At 39.5% G+C, this 22,961-nt stretch overlaps 1 protein-coding gene across 6 annotated transcripts in view; it reads left to right on the top strand.

The window, feature by feature from the left end:
- The window catches only part of LOC129189658 (pro-neuregulin-2, membrane-bound isoform-like), an 81,876-nt gene that overhangs the window by 41,608 nt on the left and 17,307 nt on the right, over positions 1-22,961 (top strand). For 3 of the 6 annotated variants that reach the window (XM_054791566.1, XM_054791567.1, XM_054791572.1), the window contains exons 4-7: positions 112-235; positions 10,889-10,947; positions 16,537-16,767; positions 21,420-21,522. In XM_054791566.1, coding sequence (XP_054647541.1) covers positions 112-235; positions 10,889-10,947; positions 16,537-16,767; positions 21,420-21,522 — 517 coding nt within the window. The remainder of the gene's footprint in view (positions 1-111; positions 236-10,888; positions 10,948-16,536; positions 16,768-21,419; positions 21,523-22,961) is intronic. The other 3 variants (XM_054791568.1, XM_054791571.1, XM_054791569.1) reach the window with 2 other exon arrangements.

Below are 22,961 nucleotides of genomic sequence, written 5' to 3'. Positions count from 1 at the left end.
TACAATGCTTAACTATTCACATCAAAATGCTCTGGAGAATATGTGGCAGCTTATTAACCGAAGACAACATTTAATTGATTACACTATATATTTAATGTATTTCTCTCTCAGTCACCACCACCACATTGTCTCTGGGTGTCAGTCATGTGAGGCACTGCAATGACACGGAAAAGTCCTACTGCATCAACGGTGGAGACTGTTACTTCATACATGGTATAAACCAGCTTTCTTGCAAGTAAGTTGAATTTGTCTTCCATTCCCTCCATCATCGCTCCTATCTCACCCCTCCCTCTCTTATCTCTTTGTCTGTGGCCTCAGACTTGCTTTGTGTCGGTCTTCTTTTTGTCATAAGTCCACTGGTTGAATCCTCCTCACGCACCTCTGCAGCAGGCCCATTTTACTGATTATAGTAAAGACCAAGTGCAAGAAGTACAAGCCATTTTAATGTACTCGTGTGATACATGCATATACGGTGAGCATTTTAATATCAGTGGTTGAAAGGAGGATGGATGCATTCTCTGGAGCCTTTTGTCCCTTGAATGGAATAATGCCATAGATCCACACACACATAAGCAGAGTGGATAGAAGCCAACAGAGCTAACAAAGCACAACACGATTTTAGAGGAAAGGTTGTTAAGGTAGGGCACAGTTTGGAGTGGCCTTTTATTGTGGCCAGCCTAAGGCACACATGCAATAATTGTGCTGGCTAATAAGCATCATGATGCGCCACACCTGTGAGGGAGATGGATTATATTGGCAAAGGAGAAGTGCTCAGGAACACAGATTGAGACAGATTTGTCAACAATATGCCTGCGATTGGCTGGCGACCAGCCCAGGGTGTACACCGCTTCTCACCCGTAGGCAGCTAGGATAGGCTCCAGCATACCCCCGTGACCCTGATGAGGATAAGCGACATAGAAAATAGATGGATGGATGGATGTCAGCAATATTTGAAATTGGTTTGACATCTGTGAGTTCAGCTCATGAACAACAACAGCGCACAGTACAACAACAGTAAGGTAGGCATAGTGTTTAAAGTAAGTAGCCTGGTCTAATGATGGTTATTTTACTTTTGTTGCGTATTGCATAAAAAAAAAACAACTGGCAAACAGGAAAACAGGAAGTACACGCTCCAAATAAACATAAAAAGTCCTGTTAGAGCTCCACCAATGTACTCTCACATCCAAAATCTCCTTGATTTGTGTAAATTTCACGTTCTCTTGAAAAAGTACGTCAAATATGTTTTTGTTCAAATTAAGGTGACTTTATGGTTCCTTTTTTTAAATATCATAACCAGTAGCAGGTTTGCAGCCAGGAATTCTGTGTCCCATGGAAAAAAAATCATGTTGCGCCCCCCCCCCCCCCTATTAATTCATTACTCATTTTATTAGTAATTCCCTATTTTTTGGCCCACAGGCAGTCAAGGGAACTTGGAATTGTCCTGATTTTCCCCTTTATACGGCACCCATCATAAATAAACTGAAAAATATCCAATTAATCCATGTGTCTGTATCAGTATCGTCCAATTGCAGTCCTGGATGATCGCTATCAGAATCGGCATCATAAAACCCCGATCGGAGCATCTCTAATAAAAAATGTGTATTTGTAACACACGGCTCGCTCCTACCCCTCCGAACCATCCTGCTAGCATGACGGTATCTTCCGATTTCAGATCAACATTTGCAATTAAAGTGAGTATTGGAAGAATTAGATTAGATTCTCCAGAACCCTTTACCTCCTCTCTTCAAAATGCCTCGCACGCTTATTAAAAACATTTCAAGTATAAAATGTATCTAGGTACTCACCATAATGAATGATAATGTAAAATGAACCATGACGGAATCAAAGTCACAGTGTAGTCACAGCACACAACTATGTTGTGTAGAAGGACCACAGAACTTGTATGCTGTACATTTGACCTGTATTAACACATATTTATAAATTCTTCCTGATTTATGGTGAATAAGATGTGTTATCTGCAGAAAAACAACCTATTATCGGAAAAAAATATATATATTTTTGACTAAACATCCATGAATTTGCACGGCCATGAATGCTGCATCACGAATGTACGGGGGATCCACTGTACCTGTGTTGTAATATAATTATATTGAAAACGCTTTGAATCTACTTACTGTATCTACTTTGCCCTATTTATTGCATTTGGACCAGGGTGTAATTTAAAATGTTCATAATCAACTTTTAAATTATAAAAAACACCATCCTGCCAGTGTCCGTTTATCTTCAACACGTTTTTGGTGCCTTTGACTCAGATCAGTACAGTACAGATGTTAAATGTCTCCTTTTCAAAAGTGACCTGTGGCATGCTTTGTTGCTGTCCCACAAAGAGATAGAGAGCGAGAGGTTAGCCTACTATTCAAATACAGAATATGACCACTTTGTAGCATTGTATGTAAATTGTGAATGAAAACCATAAAGGCAATATTATATGCAACGAGGAAATAGTGTGCACAGAAAATGAACAAAACAAACCGTTTCTTATCCATTCCAAGTACAAAGTGGATTGCTTGACACATGTAATACGAAGTACACCTACTCAACCCAATCAGCTACAAAATCTGAATACAAAAATATTACTGTGGAGTGTAGATTGCCAGTGGCAGAGAGGCATTTATTTCTATATGTTTATTATTGTAGTTGTAGTTACAATGGTGTGCACCTGTGTAGCACCACCTTGATAGATATGTCTGGTTGTTTTATTGACGTTTTTTGAGCATAATCCCTATTAAATGCCTCACACACATTTTGAAGTATAAAATGTATAAATACTCGCCACGAATAAATGATAATGAAAGCTGGAATAGCCCGATAATTTGTTTCTCCAAAACCACGTCTGCATAATCCACTCTGCTTGCCTGTAATCCCGGTAACGATTTACAATCATCATATGTTCACTTGTGTTCACCTTGCTGCAAGTGTTGAGGCCGGATTGTAACAGAGTTGACTGTAGAAGCTAAGGCTTTACAAGCCACACAAGGCACCACCATCTTGCACTGATGTCACGTCACGTTGCACGTGTATGCTGTACTGTATGCTCTAATATTATGCTTGTTAACGCTTTGTAAATTATTACCAATTTAGGATGGATGAGATGTGTTTTCGACAATTTTTCAGAGAGCAAAAGAACAGGTTTCCCTCAAATAAAAAATAAAATTGACCAAAAATCTGTGATTTGATGGGGAATCAGATCAATACTAAACGCTATAAACTTTGATGTCAAGTAGGAGGCCACAAAATATGGTCCGGCCTTCAGGCTGCGAGTTTGAGACCCCTGCTCTACGTTAAAGATGACGTTAATGATGATAATAGACGTATGTTTAAAAAATGATAACCACCAGGACTTCATACATTACCAATTATTGGTAGAAGTAGTGATACTTACATTTCCTTTGACAGATCCATAAAATCAACACTGATCTGATTTACATATACCAAGAGTTCAGGGGAGTAAAGCGTGACAGTAATGTCATTTCCTAATCGTATAAATGTGATAACCTTTTCTGTGATTTATTTAACAAAGAAATCGCAAGCATTAGCTGGAACATAGCAGTGTGTACTTGACCACTACACTTGTTCCAATGCCTGCAAGAGTAATGTAGAGAGTAAATACCAAATGAAAAGTGAACAGAGGCAGGTAAAAGTGGTATAAAAGAAGCAGGGAGAAAAAGAAGAAATGTCCTATAGTGAAAGCTATGCCGGGAAAGGGCTGCGAGTGTCTCCATCCTCCCTCTGCTCTATTTATAACTATTTAAGAGTTGCTGAGTGGGCTCTTTCAAGGTTTTTTTTTCTGTAATTAATTCAAAATGCCAGTTATCTTTGAGAAAGAGGAGGGAAGGATACCCAGCCAGTGTTGTGTACAGCATGCATGCGGTTCCCCTTGCATTTTCAACTGAACATTGCGCATGTTGACCCGATTCTAGACCACTTTGAGAAATACAATGTTGTTCATTTTAAGCGGCTGTTAGCCTCACAGCTTCCACACCTGTTATATTGCCATGCATTGCGCACTCACCTGTCACGGTCAGGAAGCTATTTAACTAACAATATGTTTATTATTGTAGTCTGCAGTGTACAAACAGGGCAACATTATATACTGTACATCTATGTCAGGGGTGTCAAACTCAATCACACAGCGGGCCAAAACACAAAGCAGACTTTGGGTCGTGGGCCGAACAGGACAACACCTCGTCCACTTTGTATCTTTCTTATTATTTATTGTGAAATTTTCAACAATTGTATATTTCTGCATATTGAAAGTCTTAAAACCTTGTCCTTGTCCCAAGATAAATAATGATAATAAATAATGAATGGAGCACACTCGTATACGTCATCAGTGCTCACACACAGATGCTTGTTTTGTGTTGCGAACATGACAGGCTACTTTTTATCCCGGTTACCCATGCGCGCAGTGCTGGGACATACCAATCGATGTTCCTCTTAATTTTTCAAGTGTCTGAGCATACATGGAAACGACCTGCACATTCCTTGGACCGCCGTGAGCACCATTTGACGTGCACACTGTTGTGTCACACGGATGTGTTCGTTTTTCCCAGAACATTAACAAAATGCTGGTATCTACACCAGGATCAGTCACCTTCTTTAAGGAGACTTTGGATGCAAGAGCATCCAGCAGGACACCAGGCAGTCGGCAAACCCTCCACCGCTGACGACGCCCGGCCATCCAGTCCAACGAATCCAGCCACTGTTCAGGCTATCACAGGCGTGTGTCCCGCATTTTGGCTAATTATCCGCCGCCCGACCGACGATCACATTGCGAGCCGCGAGAACTCACCACACCCTGCCAAATGCCCGCAACCCAAATGCCGCACCGAACTAAAGCTTTTTAAGGAATGTTTTGCAGGGTGCAAAAAATATTGCGCACAGGCACAGCTTATCGGGAACATTGATACCAATATAATGCACTGCTGTGGTTGCGTTTTCAAGCTGGACAAAATGCGCATGACAGTAGGTGAATGTGTTTTTATGTGGACAGATATATTTTTTAAAACTTTATTTAAATTCGTCTGGATGGACATTTTTTTTTTTGCATTGGAAAGGCGGAAATGTCCATTTGTGAAAATATCTTTGTTTGTGTCCATTCATTCCCGCTCGAGATTTCTACTTTCCGTGAATGTATCTTGGCTACAGATTGGATGAGCCAGGAGAATGGAAGGGAGGACGGCTGTGGATATATGACTATGGATGTTTTGGCGTGGTTGTTCGTGATTGTTGATTGACCACCTTCTTGTCATCCTCTCAACGTCCAGGCAAAAGCTACAGTATTTTATATCAACACAAAGACGTCACAATCCATGAGATGTGTAACCCCGAAGAGTTTGCACCTGAAGGGTGGATTCTGCATTTCCCAGCATGCTTTGCTATAGTTAATATTATCAATTTGACTCTCCTATGCCTCTTTAAAAAGGTGTTATTTTGTACAGACAGGGTGAAATAGTTAAAGTAGTATTGTTTGTAGTTGTGTACAGTTAAATTGTTGTTACATTTGGTCTGAATCTGGCACCGTTAGTAAGAATGGTTGTGTATACTGTATAGTGCTTTGGCTACTTTCAATTATTGAATTGTTGCAAGCAATTTGTTTGTTGTGAGCAAACTCAATGCTTTTTTTCCAAACAGTTGAAGATGAAATTGCTGCTTGGGCCAGTTTTAGCCCACAGGCCTGAGTATTATGTACGTAAAAGGCTTTAATACTTTTGAATAAATTAATACATTTTCTTATCCTGTTCAGGATCACATGTGAGTTGTCCTAGCTGAATTTGGGTGACTGGGGGCATAGTCTGAGCAACAAGTCAGGGCTCCAGACTGCGACTAAATGGTTGCATTTTGCGACTAAAATATGAGACATTGCGAGTGAATTTTTCATGTGCGACCAGATAAAAATACGTGTCCTGTATTGAGTTAACAAGGGACGTCCCTTATTACCACGAGAATGAAAAATAGTCGGTGAAATGTTTAGTGAATTGACGGCAGCTTGTCGCAGTCTAAGCCTATCGATGCAAGCGTGTCTTATACTCAAGTTTTACTCAAATTGAAGTTTGACTATTCTACCATCTTTCTTTACACATTTTGCTTGGCTCCACTGTCTCTCTGGCGGCAGCTAGCTAGCTATAGTTATTCCCCTAGTTTTGGTCCATGGACTCAAAATGCGACTTTTTTTTTTTAACCACAGTAATGCAGTTCTTTCGGAGCTCGTTTTTTGTCCCAAAGGGAAGCTACGATGGCTGTCACGTTCACGGGGTATGTGATAACTTTTTAAAAGTGTCACTTAACAACCTTGCTCTCTTGTCACCATTATAATAATTATGCCGTCTTCAAAACACTAGTTTTGTGTCTAAGTTGTTCAACATAAACACGTAGTGTGTCCACCTTTAAAATAATGACGCTATCACGGGATTTTAACAGTAGCTCGCCGTCTGATCAGTTGAGTAGCTCACCAAACTCTTCAACGCTTATAACGACCTGCGCATTCAATTCAGACATGATGCCTGTATCTAATGACAAATGACCACAAAATATCATAAAGCAAATGAGCAATGTGGAGATGTGCTTTGTAAATAAAGTACAATTTGAAATGTTGGCATTCACATAAAACACAAATAGCTCTCCTCTCCTTTCTTTCTGTCAAAAGTAGCTTTACTAGTGCTGGAAGTTAGATACACTATCATAAACCTGGGCACTCAATTTATATTAAGAAGGACAGATTTCTATAAGAGATATTTAAATTATTTTAATCTGTTAATTGTGGGCACAAAAAAAAGCAGTCGGGTTGGTTGGCCCTGCCAACAAGGTGTCCCATATTTATTTTTCCTGACGTTGGCAATCTTACCAGTTAATTTGCAGATTTTATTTTATTATTATTGAATATTTTTTGTCGCTGACAAACGTATGCTCCACACTTCAGCTCAGTAGTTGACAGTAACGCACAAATGTTCGGCTAGTTTGCCAACCCACGTTAACTCCTAAAGAGGAAGAAAGGAGACAAACACCAAAGAAGAAGGACAGAGGGCGGTACTGGCGTTATAATGAATATGATGCCACGCAAATGTTTAGTCAAAAAATGTATTATTGTTATTTTTAATTTTTTCCTCCGAAAATAGGCCGGTTTCTCTTGCAAAAAAAATCACCATAAGTGGGTAATAGTGTATAAATATGTGATAATGCAGGTAAAATGTACAGCATACATGTACCACCATTAGAAAGATCACCATTTTACATGTTTACGTCTTTATGCTTCACTGCTAATGTTTTTTCACCAAGCATTGAGATTTCACTCTTTGTTTGTCGGTCCTTGAATGCACCAGAGTTGTGTGCAGTGAGATGCAAGTGAATGAAACACTAGCTTTGACAGTCAATCTGGCCTCTAAACTTGCAGCAAGGTGAACTGAAGTTAATACATGACGGTAAATCGAGACTGGAATAACAACAAGCAAGCAGTGTGGATTATGTAGACGAGGCTTGGAGAAACGCCTGCTAGCCTCTAGCGCTAGCCTGGCGACCAGGCTTAAGGCTACACTGTGTCTCAAATTCCATCTGTCACTGTCGACACTGCGCATTTTAAAATTCAATTTCCAAGTTTGTGATGTGGCTAGAAGCTTATTGTTCATATCAGGGTCTTGACGTTGACAGTTGATGCTGAACTATGAATCATATTTTGTAGGATTTCTGACAGCTCGGCACCCAAAAAGAAGCTAAACAATGCATTGTACTGCTGTTTGTACAGTTATTAAAACTCCCCCAAAACACACCAAGAATATTATATTCATTTTCTGCTTGTGTGTGTCAATTTATTACAATATACTTTTGACAGATTTGGTGCATCCTCACAGCAAAATGACTGCCCATTAAATGCATACCGCTAGCCACATCTGTTCTTGCTTCACGTGTGAAATGAATTTAAATATTTTGTATTTGTGGTTTCCTAACAGATTTTCTTTTTGACTCACGAGTCACATGTTTATAGCAAAAGACTGAAATGGGAGACCATTGTTTGTTTCCACTTGTGAGTCAGCAACGTCATTATGGTTACCCTGACAACACAACCTTAACACGTACCAGAGAAATGAATAAAACACAAAGAATAATGCTCTACATTTGATCTCTAATGCGGTTCTGGACAGCCAGCTAACAACTGACAGGCACTTCCACTCTTTATGAATGAACATTTTCTGACACAACAACAATGGTGGACCCCAGGGCTGTTGTTGTTGCATTCGTGCTACACATGCTAATGAGTCTGATAGCACTTCTCTAGCCAATTGGACATTACTGAACCACAGCAGAGATGCAGTATTCACATATGTCAACAAGTATATTGATTTCCAAGAGGACAAGCACTTTTTGCACATTTGTGTCGTGTTCCTGTACAAAGTGCCATTGCCAACAACGGGCTTGGCATGTGAGGGAGACCACATTTTTGGTCAGCATATGTGGGTCCATGTGAACTGGGATTACTTTGACGTTGTTGTTGTGTGTACATGGCACTTTTATAATAAAAACACGTCAGAGCTGTGAACATGTGATCGGTCCTTAGTTCTTTGTTCTTAGTCAAACGAGAAATATTGTAGCTTTGCGATCTAGAACAGGATGAGCAGAGTAGAAAATGTATGGGTTAGGTGTATCTGCATTATCTAAAACTAAAAAGCTCATATTCTTGAGCTATACAGTACATACAGGAGGTCCTCAGTCCATGTATGAGTTTCATTTGTACAACAGAAAAGTAAGTCAATTGTTATATCTAAAGCAACACCACAGTCATTCACACAAAACTAGAAGTTAAAATAATGGCAGCTGTTGCAGCTGTTACTACTAATCATTTATGTTGATGTGTAGTTATGTAAAGACGCGTGTAAAATAGGTTGCAGTTGATTCGATTTATTCTTAGCCTAGAAGAATAGCCGTTCCCATGATGCTTAGTGCGGAACCAGGGCGTAGTGAATTTCCGAAATAGACACTACTATCACAGTTTGATAGAAGTCATATGTTTTGATCTGACAAATTTTAAGTAACTTTGATCAAATGTAATACAGGGTCAGGCAAAATGATCTGACACATTTGTAGGTTAAATAAAAGGCAAATCAAGTAAAGAAACAAGAAAGTGTTTTGTATTTTAGAAAAGTACATATAATGCCATTCTGTTTCATTATGTTTTAAAATTAAATCAGTCAAATGGGATCCATTATTGTCCACACACTCAATGCAGATCCAGTAGCTCTGAAGTTGGTAACCCATAACAAGATCGTGTTTCGTGCTGGTACGGGATCATGTCTACCAGGATTGAGGTGCAAACGGAACGCTCGTTGTGTTGCAGTTACATATTCGTTTGTTTTGATAAACGTTTCCACAATGAAACCCCGATGCTCACAAGTCCAATTCATGGCAGCGACTGAAAAAGAAACGAAAAACAATGGCATGATAAAGAAACAAAGCAAAATGGCATTATATGAAAAAAATGGCATATATGTACTTTAAGAAAATAAACACTTTTTTGTTTCTTTACTTTATTTGCCTTTTATTTAACCTACAAATGTGTCAGATCATTTTGCCTGACCCTGTATTACTACAGCTTCTGCTGGAACATTAACACTGTGGCAGCTGTTGAACGCTCGCAACACAGAGTGCAGGCTGGGTTGCAAGGTTTATATGATGAGTAAATGTGCGGTTCAGATCTTGCCTAGCACACTGCCGCTTCCATATTACGTGTATTATCAATCACAGTAGCAATGCCATACCTCACAGTCTTAGAGGCCTCTGGCTGTCCTGTGCCCCCGAGACAGCTTTTCTCTTAATGGAGAAATATCGTCACATTTTAATCTCGCGAGATCTCATGACACGCCCCTATAAAATACAGTAATAAAAAGATTAAATACAAGAATTAAACGAAACAGTAATCAGAAGAGTCCCAGGCTTGGGAGAAATAATCAAGGGGAAAAAAAGTTAGCTAAAAAGAACAAAAGTGACGATGTCCTTCCTCATCGCCTATGTATTCTTACACTGCGCGCCCATGACTGGCTCTTTTTCTTTTCGTTAAGTATTCAAATTAATAATTTATGGGAATGCGTACGAAACGTCGTAACACAAGGACCGCCTGCAGATTGTAAATCTATCACTGTAGCATCATGCATGTTAGGTTAAGTGGAGACTCCATAGTTGTGAAAATGTTTGTGTGTCCATATGTGCCTTGTGATTGACAGGTGACCGGTACAGGCTGTACCCTGCCTCTCGCTCAAAGTCAGCTGGGATAGGCTCCAGCTCACCCGTGACCCTGAACAGGATAAGCAGCAGTTAATGAATAAATGAGGGGCCATGAAAAAACAAAGTATTTTGTTCCGATCCGAGCAAAGGTGCAAAGTGACAAATTTCACTGGCACTGTTGTTGCAAGTGGGACAGTGACTGACAAGATCTACAAACCACATATTCACGATATAACTTTGTAATTAGAGTTCATACTGTACAATTGTACCTAATAACGGCATACCCAGTAGGTGTATGTACGGTATGTGTTATGTGCTTTATGTGTTTGACCTCTCCTACTTCCTGAACTTGCATCACATGACTTTCATGATTGTGATGTCTTTTTACTGTATCACTGATGTCATATTGATGGCGGTGATGTCACAGTATACAAGCCATCTCTTTTCCTGTACTTTGTGGATTGTGTTGTTTCTAATTCAACATTCTCTGTGCTTTCTTGTGTCTCCTTCCCCCCTTCCTTTCTCCTCCCCTCTTTTCCGTCTCTGCCTTTGTGTCCTTCTCCTTTCCTACCTTCCTGCTGCAACCTTTCTCTTCCTTCTGTATCTTTAACCTCATACCCTTCTCTCCTCCTTCTGTGTCCTGTTTTCCCTCCATCAGGTGTCCCAATGACTATACGGGGGACCGCTGTGAAAACTCCGTCATGGCCGGTTTCTACAGTATGTCCATTTGCACTTGTCCTGTCTGCCTCCCACTGAGATGCGGCATGCATACATTGGAGCGGATGTGTATGAGAGAGTGAGAGATGGGTGGCTGCATGCTTGTGTGCCCGCCTTTCCTTCACCGATTCCTCTGATGCTCCTCTGGTCCTACATACTAGACAGATATATCTGAAATGAATGTACTCCTAATATAAATGCAACATTTATATTGTATACTGAGGATTTTCTCAAGTGATATACTGTCTTTTAAAGTTTCTGTAGCTTGATCCAGAGAGCTGCATGCCATGCTTTTTGCAAATGACCCATTGGTGCTGCTAAGTTACTGGTAACAACGTGATGAGACGCTTTCTTAGAACAGTACATTACGTCTGTGTATATTCACTCATCAAGGTCATGGTTGAATCGAGGCAACTGGACTCTTTATTGATGATTCACATTTCGTCCAAAAGGCTTCTTCAGTTATAACATTTTAGGTGTGGAGTTTCCGTATTTATGTCCTGGTGAGTGTGTCCCCTGGGGGAGGTCACTCTAGGGTTGTTGTTGTCATTGTGTCCGGCATGGCTGATGAGCAATAGGTTGTTTGCCTGCCTGGTGGCATAACAGCTCATTAACGGCCACTTTTCCAGTACAATGAGACAATCTTTGGGGGAGAGATATTAGGACATTTTTGTAAGCAGATGATAGGTGATGGCACAAACCTCCTTCTCTGTTTGGGGGAGGCGTTTCCAGTTTGACATAGATGGCTTCTTAATAGATGGAATTTGGGCATCATTGTTGTCAAAGGAACGTCGCTTCTTTTTGAGACGCAAATGAACTGCTGACAGTGTGCTTGAAGAAACTGCTCTCCCATTTGTATAAGTGTTGTCTGGTCTCTCCAATGTATCAGTCTTTGCACCGCACTGCATGAACAACATTGCTGAGTTTGCTTCTCAGGATTTTGTCCTTGGGGTGAACAGCTTTTGTTGGAGGGTGTTTGTGGTCCTTAACAAACAAGAAGAGTCCTGTTGCCTTGATTCAACATTTGCGAAGAACAGTACATTATTAAAAAAAATTCTCTCAAACTTATGTTCTTGGCAGGCTCTTGTCAGCTGGCAAAAGACACAGTCAATTTTTTATGTTTCCCATTCCTTAGCTGCTTTTGGGTTTAAATGTTTTCCATTTTCCAGAAGTACTTTCTCTTTAAATTTCACTGTAAAGTTCAGCTTTACAGGTGCCACCTATGTCCTAATGACATCATAGCGACACATGGTAGTGTCAGTCATAGTAAAGGTGGTACAGACCCACCTGTTATTTGCGTCATGTACAATACATGACACACCCAACAATTAACTGGGGCCTGGTGTCTATTAGAGTGGAGGCCACTGTTTAAGAAAATACAGTATTATGGCCTCAACCTGTGGAGTTGGAGCAAGCCCATAAATTAAAGTCTTTATGTGGTGAACAATATACTCTCAGTCAAAGTTTTGAATACCTGCCAGTCACAGCTGCTGTGAGTGCAGAATGTCATACATTGGCGAGTAAAATCAACCAAAGTGGAGTGTTTTAACAAGCCAAGCAAGGTAATGAGACATGGAAACATTAGTCATTGTTACTGATGAGAGCTTGCCTCTGTGGGGATGTAGGATGGATTCTGAATGTTGGTTGAATGACTGCAAAGCCTGCTGTTGCTACTGTGACTATATCTTCAGCATCAATGGGTCATTTGTTACATGACTTTATATTTGCATGTGGATAAATCTTTAATATAATGTTCCTGGATGTCTGATATTGAGTTACGGCAATGACAATCGAAATATGACAACACTGGGGTCAAGATGTGGTTAATTTATCTTTAGATAAGTAATTAACCAGCAAGCCGCACTCGGTCTCAAGCTAATATTTCATTCAAAATATTTTCATGTTCCTATAGCTACTGATAAATAACAGGCATACAAAAGTGGTGGCATTACAATGATGTAGACTGCAATAAAATAACATTACATCAAGACGATCTACTTCTAGAATTTATTGTTATGTTCGGCTAAGCCGGGTACTGGATTACAAGGTGCAGAGACGAGTTTCCATGTTTAACAATCCGTGTCTCACAAGAAAAAAAAAAAAAGGTACAAAACATGTATACAAAAAATACAACAAAAATACGCCCGGACCGAGTCACAGGGAGATACAGAAAAATACAACAACAAACGCTACTGGCACGGACAACCGAGTTAGGAAAAAGGAGAACAGAAAAAGCTGCTCAAAAAAACGTGGCAGAGATACAGTATATACAAAACTTAGGATGCTGCTGAGACACAAGCAGGATCAAAAATGCAGATCACAAAATTCACTACTACCAGAGAACGCCAGGTAGGGAAGACCGAGAACATTAAAAATATACACAAGTGACCAGAAAGTGACTCTAAGCAATAAGCTAGTAGGAGCTGTGGCCTGACGAAGAGCAGGTAACAAACTGGCACTGCAGGAAGGTCAGACTGCTGCTTAAGAGGACTAGGAACTAATTGGCTGCAGGTGTGTCCAATTACCTCTCCTGGCTGGCTGGGTGTGCTGCAACAAACAATAGATAGAGGACAGCAAAGCAGCATACGGGACATGACACTTATATAATAATTACATACAGTATGGTTTTGTCTTGCATTTACCTTTGTTATTCCACTCTTTAAGTCAATGTCATAAATAACACAGATTTAACTAGGGTTGTCAAAGTTAACGTGTTAATCCAGATTAATTCATTTGTATGATTCATTTTCGTAACATTTTTAATGCACGTAACGCTCGTGCAGCGCACAGGGACTCAGAATCCAAATTCCAACACTATATGGCACCAGAACCACCTTGATCAAGATGAACGACTTTTAACAAAATATTGACCTTCTCAATGGGAAGTTTGACGACAAAAAAAAAAAACAAGACGGGGAAAAAAAATCAACCGACATAAAATATTGCATACTCAGCAGGAACGAGTCTTTGTTTTACCCAAAGCACTTCCAGTGAAATACCACATCCATGCAAAGTGGTTCAGGGATTTTTCTGCAAGTACAGGTGATCCTCGGGTTATGCATGCGTTTTGAGTTTTAGTGTAAATTGGAACTTATACCTAAATTAGACCTAAATGAACTCCTCATAAATCACTCACACTGTACACAGAACACATGAAGGACATATAAAATACAGTGATAAAAATATTAAATACAATAATTAAATGAAACCGTAATAAGCTGAGAACAACTCCTTACTTTTATCACTGTGGTTGTCTTGCAGGCCCTTCTATCTTCTTAAAATATTGTCCCAGGCTAGTCTGGAAGGATAACCTCCTCTTGTTTTCCCAGATGTCTTTGTAACAGTGCACCGAATCCATGACCCTGCTGGCGTTCATTAGTATTCAATCATTTTAATTTTTAACACTTAATGATGGAACCAAAAGAGTGGTGGGAGCGTCTCCGCTCGCTGAGCTCTTTATAACGTCTATTTTCACTTCCATATGGTGATGGCTTTTCTTTTCCTAGGTGCAATGCCACTAATAAAGTGTAAAAACTTAAGTGGTTATTCTTACCCAGTGTGGCTGAGCAGGCACACACTGTATTCTTCCGCTGAGTACGGGGCAAAGACTGTATTTTTGTGCTGCATGTATTCTTCCCCTGGCACACGCTGTAACTAGTTCTCAAGCGGTTCTTGTGTTTATGGACCAAAATGAAGTGTTTAGAAATGTACTGCAGCATGTTTATAAACACGAAACGTCGTAACACGGAACGCTGTAAACCGAGGAACAACTGTACTGCAGTTTGCGCAAAACTACCCACATGGAGCATCTGGACCTCAGTAAGTCTACCCAAAAAAACAAAAAAATGCAGACCAATTAAATATCGTAGAGAACACGCTTTACGAGGCTTTTGCAAGTTGAATTTCACAAGACATTGTACAAGGCATCGTCAAGAAGCACAATAATGGTTAAAAAAAAAGAAACAAATTAACAATGAATGATTAATCCAAATTAATCCACAGCTGCCCATGGCTGATTAATCTAATTTAAAATGTGCATCATTTGGCTGCCCTAATTTTTGCCCAGAAATCACAAGTAATGTAAAACCTGAAACGTGTTGCTTGTGAGTGTGTTATCTTTACAACTTTAATACTGTTTCGCTGTGAGGAAAACAGGATGGAGATGAGCAGCACCAATGAGCAGCTAATTTGACCCTCATTCAAAATACATAGATATCTCACACCCGCGAAAAGAAATATAGTCTTTTCAGCTTCATATGTACCAAACATTTTTCACTCTTCATTGAACTTTTGCTCAATGTCAAAAACAAGAATTCAACAACAACCCTGGGGTCAAAATGTCTTATGCATACAGCGGACCCTCTGAGCTCAAATGTTTGGCCGTTGATTAACTCGATTTTTGACCAGTATTTTGTAGCACTATATAGTTCAATAGTCAAACAAGAATTCAGAATTCAAACAAAAACAACCGAATGTAATCTCCCTTGTTTCTAGTCCATATTTAAATTTTATTTAACATTTATTTAGCATTCTTGCAGTCTTTAGCTTTTGTGTATGTATACTCTTCCACAAGGGTATAAGTGATGATGAGCCAAAGAGGATAATAATAATGACAATGACTGACTAAAAAGGAACCTATTACCGAAGGTGCTACTCATCAAAGGTAAGGTTCACTCCACATTTTATTGTTTTGGGTATGCATTGGTTGCAGGTATGCATCCAGTGAAGTCTGAATTTTCACACTTGAGTTGTTCTTTTTATTGGAAATACTCAATTTTGTTGTTTTTCAGTTAAAAACACTCAATTTGACTTCTGAGGGTCCATAGCGGATGCTTTTGTAAGTGCTCTATGGTTCTCAATTCCTCCTGATTTCCTCGCTGATTATCAGTACTCTCTTTGTTGGGACTACACTCTGTCTTTCTTGACAATATTTGATTCCATCCTCAAGCCTTGTCTTGTCTATGCTTTGTTTTATGTATTTGTATTATCTTGCATTTGCATTGTTCTTCACCTTTGCTGAAAGAACACTCCCTGCTGTGTGGGGTCCACATCGATGCCCTACTGTCTGCTTATATAGTGTGCTGAACGGAAAGCCCTCTCAAAATGTAGAGCAGGTTTTGGTGGACAAGATTGTGTCCCTTTTTGAGTTCCAATGCATGCAAAGCATCAGAAACCCACATGCAAGTTTCTAACAGCGTTGAGCAGGGATAGGACATACTCTGTGTGTTTTACTGTAATCAGTAAAAAAATGATTACAATTGTCATTTGTCAAATCAACCTAATTTTCTGTGCATCATCATTTGTGCTGTGCTGTTTTGTTGTATAGCATCTCACTGCTTTGTTGGTGTCTGTTGTTTTTTTCCTTGGTGTTTGTTTTGTGTTTCTGTCCAATGTTCCATAAATGCGGTCTAGTCAATATGACAGTAAGTGATGCAGCTTCTCGTCTCGCTATCATTGTCCGTGGGTCTCTGCATGCATTTTCCTGCCTGCTCACTTCTCTTTCCTACTTCCTTTGGCTCATCTTCTCCCTTTTTGCTTTTGAGTTTTGTATGGTTCCGTTTGTTTTCCTGACATTTTTGGGGTTTACAGAGCTGAGGTTGTGTGACTTGTCTGTCTGTTACTGGACGGCACACATGTCAATCACCATGACTGACAGATTCCACAGCACTAATGAACTTCCTGGTTCAGCGTACACAGGGAAGGAACATAATATACAGCAGATCCTCTTCAAAGTGGACATTACAGCTGACCCTGTTTGTCTCTTTCCTTTTTTTGACCAACTTTCTGTGCTGGCAGAGCTTCTCAGAATTGAATTTATGGGTATGGAAAATTATCATTTATTTTGCTGTGCTTTAAGAGTTTGCCAAGATTGTGTTACAGTCACACATTATTGTGCCACCTTTTTTTAAAAACCAACAAACCTGTCCCTCCTTTTCTCCCGCCCACTAACCTGATTTTAAGACATGCAACATCCCTCCCCCTTCTCTGCATGCCCTCTTCTTACAGACTAACTTGGTTAAGCAGGAAGAAAAATGTTAATTGAGACAAATGCTTGAAAAGCTAGAAAGGGCAGAGGAAACAGTAAAAAAAAAGAAGACGTTAATGAATGGAGTTAAGATGGTCTGTAGGAAAAAAAAGCTTCATTCAACATGTGAAAATATAATAATATATTTTTGCAAAGTGCTGCCAAAAGATAAACAAGATCCTGGCCACATTGTCCTAATTGCTTTTTCCTTGATTGTATCAATGTTACGACAAACGGTGAGCCAAGTCCTAAATCACAAATGATGTTGGCAACGCTGTGCATGCAAGCTTGCCTTCCCGATTCCCTACGGCTTTCTGTATCTCGTCATCATGTGACTCACACACAATTCAGGTACAAGATTCCCCTAGGCTCATCAATCCTTACTCAGGGCATTTATTTAAAAACCCGAACCCCATTTCTGAAGGTGAAATGATGAATTGGTATAGGTAAAGATTACTTGGACTCGCGTCTTTCCCAATTACAGTCACAGGTGGTCCTCGGTTTACGATGTTCTGTGTTACGACGTTTTGTGGTTTACGAAAGCGCGCCCATAAATTCATAAAACACATAATGATTTACTATGTGCTTAGTATGGCCGAACTTGCGACCATCAGTAAGAATAAAGATCGCATTGTAACGTCTACTCATCTACCTTATAAGGATGAAGAGGGTGTGGTTCATCAACAATCTCTTTTTCGGACGAACCACACCAAAATATCAGCAAACTGAGCCCACACCCACACAGTCAGGACTCATGTCACGTTCATGGCTTCACAGAGTGTCAGAGCACTACACATAACTGCCATGTTGCTACAGTATCCTTAAACATGTTGAAGGATCTGCTCCTATGAAAGCGAGAGTAGTAACTAAGCAGCATGTTTTTTTGTTCAGTCTCTTTCATGTATTTAGTGTTGTTATTATGTATTTTATGTCCTTCATGTGTTTTGTGTTTTAAAATTCTATTTGCACTGCGTCGTAGGAACGGAACTCGTTCATAACCTGGAGACCACCTGTATTTTCCAATCAATTTCTTTCTTAAAGGAGCACAGCATAGTTTGATTGACTGCATGTGTTGTTTTGCACTAACTTACATGAGGCAAAGCAACTGAAATCACCGTTAGTTGGTATATGACTTTGAAATTACTTACTGGGCATGACCGACAAGCTTTTCAAATCCAGTTTAAGTTGATGAAGGCACAGTCTTATTTTGTAGCTTCTGGGGTTTTATCCTCCTGTTCCCCTCTCAGCCCTGTCCCTCTCCTACTCATCATTTTCTCCTGATGCTCCTTATCACTTTCTTTTTTCTCCCTTTACCCTCCTTTACTCCCTCCTGTTGCCTTGGTTGTCTCCTCTGTCATTGTGTTGTTGCAGTTGCCTTTCTCAGTTCTCTGTTACACCACAATAGTCCAACTTAAATACAATCTAGATCACCAGTAATTGCCAGAAATGGGTACTTTCATACAGCGTCACCTCAGACTTCATAGGGCCTGACAATCTTAACGTAGTGCAAATGAATATGATCGAAATATGATATGTCTTGTTTTTATAGCCTCATTACGTTCCTTTACATGTTTGAAGTGTAAGGACTGTCGAGATTCTCAATCATCCAGGTCATGTTAATCTGCAAAGGTTGAGTTGAGGCACCTAGGCGCCAATGTAGAGGTAATTGGTCATTGGTCAGGAGAGACCAAGCAGCTCTTATACAAACGCACACAGTGCCCAATAAAGGAGAGCAGTTTCTTCGGGCCCGGAATCAGCAGTTCATTTGCATCTCAAAAAGAAAGGACATTTCTTTGAGGACAACGATGTCTAAATTCTGGTTAGGGAGGACCGCTGGTTTGAAAGAGGTATGAAAGAAGCCATCAGTGTCAAACTAGAAAGGCCCTTCCTAAACAGAAGAGGAGTTTTGCGCCATCACCTGTCTGCTTACAACATCTCTCGCCCAAAGATTGTCTCATTCCACTGGAAGAGTGACCAGTAATTAGCTGTTTTGTCACCAGGCAGGCGAACGACCTGTTGTTATAGAGGATAGCCATTCACCAGCCACATTGGGCAACAACCACCCCTAAGGGGACATACCCACCAGGAACTCCACACCTAAAGCTTTAAAACTGAAGAAGCCTTTTGGATTAAAGGTGAAATGTCTTCAACATAAAAATCCAGTTGCCTCGATTCAAACTTTGTGAAGGAGAACAAGGGTTATTTGGGGTTAGCCGTCTTCTAACACTTCCTTCTTAGTCATCTATTGGCCGCACATCCCAAAGGATATTATTTAAACGTTCCAGAATTGGCCATTATTTCTCATTATTTCTGGCTGCCGTTTTGATCTGATAATCCTCAATACTTTAGTGCTCACTTCACACAGATTACATAGTCATCTGTCACTATTTCATAATCAACAGGAAACCTTCACATTGGCCTAAAAGTTTTGTGATGAGCTCGATTCCTTTAAACATCATTGCTTGAGTGTGGTCTCACAAATGTGAATTGTAATATATCAGCGTCTCTGCAGGTTCCAACAAGTCAAATTTCAAAACGTTTTAAACGGAAAACTGCACTTTTTGGGGAATTTCTTCCCATTATCCACAAACCTTATGTCAGACATGAACACACGTCTTTCTCTTTTCTGTGGATGTGTCGGTTTATTTCTGTGTAAAACCAGATAAAAGCGACAGCTCAGTAGTGCATGTAAGAGGATACACCTATGCTGTCTACAAAGAACGCTATTAAAACACCTCCAACAACGTTTTTTCATTTTATGTACATGCTGTGACCATGTAGTAACAGGTACCTTCATGTAATACTTACAGTACTTTGTGTATTTCGCCCATTGTAAGCATTACCAGAGCTTCCTTGCCTGGTGCATTGATTTCACATTGCAACGTCATAGAAACAAACGCCTACACCGAGCGTTAACGTTTCCAAACTCAGAAATAAAAACACAGCAGTGGCGGCATCTCGAATATGTAGCCATACCTTTTGGTAGTGTTTGAGACGTGGTGAGCGTGACGTTGACGCGTTACGGGCGAGTCTGTCGTGAAGCCAGTCGCTAACCAGCAGTTACCTTTAAAACCATAATGAATACAGTTTAAGACCCATTTCACATCCATACTGGCACAAAAAGCACAAAAGACATGAAGGATAATTGGAGGTGTGTGCACAACACACTGGCTAATTGTTGTTGATAAATTCTGACCAGGCTGCACAGGTACTTTAGTTCCGTTTTGAAACACTTTTGAAAAACTTTTAATCAAAACAATTAAAAGCAAGACTGAAGTTTATGAATTTGTTTTAAATAAAAGTCATGTTAATATATTTTAAGACCTGTCAAGTCGAATTTAAGACATTTTGTGATTTTAAGAACATTTAGAGACATTTTAAATTCATATTTAATACTTTTTAAGACCCCTCGGATAGCCTGTAAAAACAAAGATAACATCCACCATTTTAGAGCCATCCAGTGGTTACGTTTCACACTGTTAACAAAATACAGCAATCCCTCGTCTCTTCGAATATTGCGTCTTCACTCTATCACGGTTTTTCAAAAATATATTAATGAATAAATTCTGCTGTTTTGTGGTTGAATATGGCCAATTATGAGTCAAAACGTGGACATTTAAGCAAAAAAAAAATAAAAGCTCGTAACTAGGTTTTACTGCGGTCTAAATTCGAAAGTATTACATTTATATTTAAGGATCCTACTTCGCTGAAATTCACTTATCACTGTCAGTTCTGGAGCCAATTAACCGTGATAAAGAAGGGATTATTGTACTCTAATTTAACAGTTATAGTTTATGATTTGCAACTTTGGTAGTACATTTTATTGGCTAAATATGCTTTTATATTAATTAATTCAAAATAATTGCAAAAAGAGATACAATTTTGATGATGATGACATAGCAACTCCTCCAGTAGTATGATCAAATAGTACAGTTATGTTTCTTATAGTACCACAGACTTTGGCAAAACTTCCCTATTGTGGTGTAAACAAACAATGTATTTTATTTATTTTCTATTTTTTGCATTCATGCACGCTTGTGTTCAGATGTCTGTTCTCTTTCATAATGGTTTGTAGATTTTGTATTCTGTGTGATAGAATCATTCGATGACTGTAGCGTATCTAAAACAAATAGACATGTAACAATGAGCTTACCATCAAGTTAAGCAACTCCAATTTTGATCATTTGAGTGTTTTCGACTAGTTAGAACAATGAATCATGAACAGAAAGGCACGAGGGCAATTCAAAAATAATGTTGACATAATTAGAAATGTTTTAATCACAGTGCAGATCAAACAAATTGTAAAATATACTTCGTAAGTAAGTCACGCTCATGCTGTTTATGTGTGTGTTTCTTTGTGTATGTGTGCTGTGCCTATTTTGTGTGTTTTGTTTTGATGTCTGCAATGTGTGGATGCGTATTTGCATGTGTGTGTTTCCTTTCACAGAGGCAGAGGAGCTCTACCAAAGGCGGGTGCTGACGATCACGGGCATCTGTGTGGCCTTGTTGGTGGTTGGCATTGTTTGTGTGGTGGCCTACTGCAAAACCAAGTATGTGCCTTTGAAACAAATACAAAGAAATAAATACACATTCATTGTTTAACCTTCAAACATCAGCACAATATATGATTAAATGCGCATACATGTTATTATGTATTATGGTGGCTTCATGCATAAATTGGCATCCATTTCCTCAGGCCTTGACCCAAAACAAAATGTTATTTAGATAATCTCATCGAGGATTTTAGTAGAGTTGCTGTAGTACCTGGGTTCCCAAAGTGGGGTACGCATACCCTTCGGGGTACACCAATTTTCAGAGGGGTTACGTGAATAGAAATGAAAAACAATTAGCGCCCAACAGTCAGAATTATGAGTGTGCCTGAAGGAGAACAGAGCATGAAGTTGTTCATTGCTCTGTGTACATCATATGAACAAATAAGTACGTTTCATGATTATTTTGTGCATCAAGAGTGTTTAATCTTGAAGATTTCATTTACAGCGGTGATAATCTGTCACTGTGAGTGGGGATTCCCCCGAAAAATGAGGCTTTATCATTGGTTGGATGTATTTTTGCACTTTGGATACTGCTTTATCATGATTGTTAAACGTTCCCCTTCAATTTGGTATTAAATGAATATGCAGACTTAAACCATAGCCATCGTGCATAGGCAAAAAAAAGTGATGACAGAAATGCTGCATGTTAAAGGAACCAAACAGAAGACCTGACATGAGGGATATCCGTCTTTCAAGGCGTGAGCAGGATGCTCAGAGGAGTTAGTGGAATGAAAAGGTACATTTTTCTTTATGTCTTTGTTAAACACTTGGCCATAAAACGCAGTTGCTCTATCGTAGTCTAGAATATTATGTCTTAAGTCTTTAAAGTATGAATATCCCTCAGGTCTCGTGCCCCTGGTAACCTGGCTAGCTTCCGTTTTGTTCCGTCAAGGTGCAGCATCTCTTTCATGTGTGTGTTTTTGGCATTTGCAGCATTTTCTTTTGTATTTGTTTTTGATCTTGAAGCATTTAATGCTTTTTTTAGATCTTTTCTGTGTTTCGAGCGTTGGACGTTGTTGCACGCTTGCCTCTGTCACTTTCCAAATTGATCCTCTGTAAAAAGAGGCAATAATGTGTACAAATTGTAATTCATTCATAATGTGCAAATGAACACTGGCAGAGGCTTTCACTGAGCCAAAATTCCAAATGTTTTACTGACAAATATTTACTGAAAAAATGTGTTTTGTCAGTAAATACAGTTAAAACTTTTGGGCCATTCAGTGACTTCATCAATGGCCAATGGATATTTGTCTTTTGCGTGTACAAAGATTTTTAATAAAAACAAATACTGTATATGTTAGAAGGAGTAGTGGTCAGAATTTTAAAAAGAAACAGTCGCACCACCTTCTACCTACGTGACGGTGATCGCACCCTGTTGGTAGCAATGATGTCCCAACCGCTGTCTTTTTTCTTCCTTCTTAGAGTGATACATACTG

This window comes from Dunckerocampus dactyliophorus, chromosome 11 (assembly GCF_027744805.1).
Source record: "Dunckerocampus dactyliophorus isolate RoL2022-P2 chromosome 11, RoL_Ddac_1.1, whole genome shotgun sequence".
Classification (NCBI taxonomy): domain Eukaryota; kingdom Metazoa; phylum Chordata; class Actinopteri; order Syngnathiformes; family Syngnathidae; genus Dunckerocampus; species Dunckerocampus dactyliophorus.
This window is presented reverse-complemented; position numbering and strand designations above follow the sequence as displayed.